The following is a 4,125-nucleotide window of genomic DNA, read 5'->3' on the forward strand; positions in this document are numbered from 1 at the left end:
AAATCCTCTACAATGTAAATCTCCAAACTACTTTTGTCTATTGACATTGTATCTTTTACTAAATCCTTAATAATTCTTTTTTTGAAATTGTTAAATATATCTCTTAGGAATTGCAATGATCTGTTAAGAAGATTTTTCCACTCATAGAGATGAAAAAATTATCTCCTTAATTGGTAAAAAGTAAAATAAACCTAGCTTTGGCATTTTTCATTAAAACTTTAATTCATTTTTATTTTTGTATCAGGTATTAGCTATATGTACAATTTTATTACCTTACAGATGGAAAGTGATATATGGCTACTTGGTTATTAATAATGTGTGCCTTTCCCATGTATGTCTCTTAATTACTTGCCTCTCCATTACTCTGAAAAAATTTGTGAGGGTAGTGGTAAGGTTTTAATCAACATTGTATGATAATATCTGAAAGTACTGGAACATAAACCATATTGATATTTGCTGAAAGAATAAACAAATTATCTTAAGATTTCAGAAGCTTACTGGTAATAATATTTACAGGTAACTTTGTCCTGATCTCTGCAATAAAACATACAGAAGATTCTATGGAACAAAGGAGGAATGTGACTGAGTTTGTCCTCTTGGGGCTCACTCAGAGCCCCCAGGGTCAGAAAATATTATTTCTTGTGTTCTTGCTCATCTACATGGTGACAATGGTGGGCAACCTCCTCATTGTCGTGACTGTGGTGGTCAGCCCAACCCTGGATTCCCCTATGTACTTCTTTCTTGGCTATTTATCATTTATGGATGCTGTTTATTCTACTACATTCACCCCAAATATGATTATAGACTTATTAAGTGAGAAGAAAACCATTTCATTCCAAGCTTGCATGACCCAGCTTTTTATAGGGCATTTATTGGGTGGTGCTGAGGTTTTACTCTTGGTGGTCATGTCTTATGACCGCTATGTGGCCATCTGTAAACCTTTGCATTATTTGACAATCATGAATCAGCGAGTGTGTGTACTGCTGCTGCTGTTGCCCTGGGTCGGTGGGTTTTTACATGCTTTAGCTCATCCTCTCTTTGTTTATAACCTTCCCTTCTGTGGCCCCAATGTCATTGACCACTTCATCTGTGACATGTACCCTTTGTTAAAACTTGCCTGCTCTGACACCTACACTATTGGCCTCACTGTGGTTGCCAATGATGGGGCAATCTGTGTGGTCATCTTTATGCTCTTACTCATCTCCTATGGTGTCATTCTGCACTCCCTGAAGAATCTTAGTCAGGAAGGCAGGCACAAAGCCTTATCCACCTGTGGCTCCCACATTACTGTGGTTGTCTTCTACTTTGTGCCCTGCATTTTTATGTATGTGAGACCTCCTTCTACCTTACCCATTGATAAATCCTTGACAGTGTTTTATACCATTATCACCCCTATGTTGAACCCTCTAATCTATAGTCTGAGAAATGGAGAGATGAAAAATGCCATGAAAAGGCTCTGGGCAAGTGTAAGAAATTGAGGTGTCAGGGATAGATATAGATAAAGATAGTGTATATCACCTATTTTCAATGAAGAATGTGTTCATTCCAGTAGAAGTCATGTGTGATTATTTAACTGTGGTAAATTTCTCCTCAGGTTTTATAACTTGGGCATGATGAAAAATATTTATTATGTGAGTATTTCAAATGATCATAATAAACTTTTAATACTTTCATAATTTCCTATATATATCTATATATCTATATATATAGATATAGATATGTATTTCCTAGATAGATGATAGATAGATAGTTTGAAATATATTTTTTAAGATTTTTACAATTTCCCAGGACAATATTTATAGTTTGGGGTATATAATGTCTCTTTTGAGAATATAGATTTATGTTCTACATGATGAGTTAAGCAAGAGTTAATATTGTAGATTTATTTTAGTTAGTGGAAGATTTTCTCTTTTTACTCTCTTAAATTATGTAAACTTTCTCATGATTATTAGGACTCATTGTTAGTTTTCAGATAACAATAGAGGTATGACATAAAAAGTTTATTCACTCCATTCCACACAAAGACAGCCCATATTAACCTTGAGGGATATATCTTTTTTGTGTCTGTAAGGTACTTTGCATATTTTATTTTTTTATATTGCTTAGCATGCTAACATTGAAGAATAGTGATGTTTCAATTGAGATACTAGTCATAAAGTGGTTAACTTTATAAAAATCAGCTGAATGAACAAGGTGTATATAGAGAGGAATAACCAAATCTCATTTATTTTCCCAGTTGGGTAATCATATTTTCTCCTCAAGTGGAGCAGCTTTGTTTGGATTTATATTTTCATACAGATGATCGATTCGTCTTCCCAGTGGTTTAGAATATCTGGTAATACATCTGCTCCTTTCCATATCCCTGGCTCCTTTTTTTTTTTTTTTTAACTTACTGTGTTTCATAGCCTTCTATAGAGACACAGCTCTGCCTCTCATCTGTAAACTTATCATAAACCATAATCCACAAACTTCAGCAGGAACTACAGAACTTGATACCAGGTATTTTGAGTGGTATTACTGTTAAAATAAATGCTGACTATATATGCAATTCTTGTCTCTCTTATTAATGAGATACAGATTGCTAGGTAATCAAGAGATCACTATACACTGTTTTATGTGACATATCAATCATAAAATAGTCTCTCTCTCTGAATCAAGGTTGAAATAAAATATTATCTGCCTCTAAATGGTCAGAAGCATGTGGCCAAAGAAATTTACTATTCTGCCTCCATTAGTTCATCTTGATTTATGAGGGGCAAAGTCTTTGGATCAGTGGGTAATTTTCACTAGTAAATCACACTGTATGAGAAACCTCATACCCTGACTTTTATCCCTGTTAAATGGAGATTTCTTATATTACCTCAAAGTCTTCTCAAATACAATGCTATTCACTAAAAATACCAAGCATTTGCGTTTATCAGATTTTAAGTAGTTTTTTCCTCCACTTTTCAATGTTGCTCAAGACCGAGAGTTGTGTCCCTCTTCAAAATCAGAAGTTAAATCTTTTATAATATGGTGGTATTTGGAGGTGGGCCCTTTAGGAAATGATTAGATCATGAAGGTGGAGTCCTCATGACTGGGATTAATGCCCTTTTAAAGAGACCCTAGGACCCACGACTCTTCTGCCATGTGAGGACACAGCAAGATGGACTGTCTATTAACAGGAAGGGACCTTACCAGCTAGCACCTTAATCTTGGACTTATTATCCTCCGAAACTGTGAAAAATAAATGTTTATTATTTACACCACTCAGTCTCTTGTATTTTTTATTTAGTTATTTCTTCAGCTGATGAGATAAATGTCATTATTGTGTCTGTTCATTGGTCTATAATCTCCCTGAAGTCAGGGAAATTTTCTTAATTGTTTTAGTGTTCTCTGTTTCTTGAACAATATAGAATCCACTCTATAGACTTTGTCAATTACTTGAATTCTTGGCCTATTGAAGTGAGTATTTTTTCCTGATAAATTTTGATTAACACATTCTACATTAAAGATATATAATATTGCTACAAATATTTACTCTTTGATGTTTACTATAAATATCTTAAAATTTTATGCCTTTTATGTTATAATTATGAGTGTTTTTATATAAAGATGTTATTTTAATATTCTTCTACTTTTTGATATTTTATATCACACCACTCTTGGAAAATTTCATAACCTTCCAATGATTTTATCAATTTTAACATTTTTTCAAAACAAAACTTTTCAAAACATTTTATTTTTTAACCCATCTATCATTTTTTTTATGACAAGGAAATAGCTAAGCCCAAACAGTAAAAAAAAAATAATTATTAATTTCTGAAACAATCTGAAAAATTTCTATTTAGTACCTCAAGCTTTACACCATCAAGAGGGTTCCATTTGGGGAAATTTTCCTCATCCTCCCCATCTCTTCCAAAATTTTATGATCATTTTGCAAAGTTTGAAATCTTCCCTTAAAGTATGTTTAGAATGTCATGACACTACATGTTTATTTTGAGGAAAAACTACAAATTTTAATATCTTGTGTTCCCATTCAGGGAAAAAAAAAAACATATTGTGAATGATTGATGCCTCAGTAAAAATTTGCAATCACTTTCATAGAGTATACATAAATCTTCCCTTGTGGTTTTCTTATTTAAA

At 33.0% G+C, this 4,125-nt stretch overlaps 1 protein-coding gene across 1 annotated transcript; it reads left to right on the plus strand.

The window, feature by feature from the left end:
* Positions 1-554: 554 nt before the first annotated feature.
* On the plus strand, positions 555-2,663 carry LOC141573265 (olfactory receptor 4A15-like). Its single transcript, XM_074355235.1, has 2 exons — positions 555-1,464; positions 2,659-2,663. The coding sequence occupies exons 1-2, from the start codon at positions 561-563 to the stop codon at positions 2,661-2,663; spliced, it is 909 nt and encodes a 302-aa protein (XP_074211336.1). The 5' UTR covers positions 555-560.
* The last annotated feature ends 1,462 nt before the right edge of the window (positions 2,664-4,125 follow it).

This window comes from Camelus bactrianus, chromosome 30 (genome assembly GCF_048773025.1).
Source record: "Camelus bactrianus isolate YW-2024 breed Bactrian camel chromosome 30, ASM4877302v1, whole genome shotgun sequence".
NCBI lineage: Eukaryota > Metazoa > Chordata > Mammalia > Artiodactyla > Camelidae > Camelus > Camelus bactrianus.

Excerpts from the sequence above, each read along its gene's own strand:
- LOC141573265 (XM_074355235.1), top strand. The coding sequence starts at position 561 with ATGGAACAAAGGAGGAATGTGACTGAGTTTGTCCTCTTGGGGCTCACT.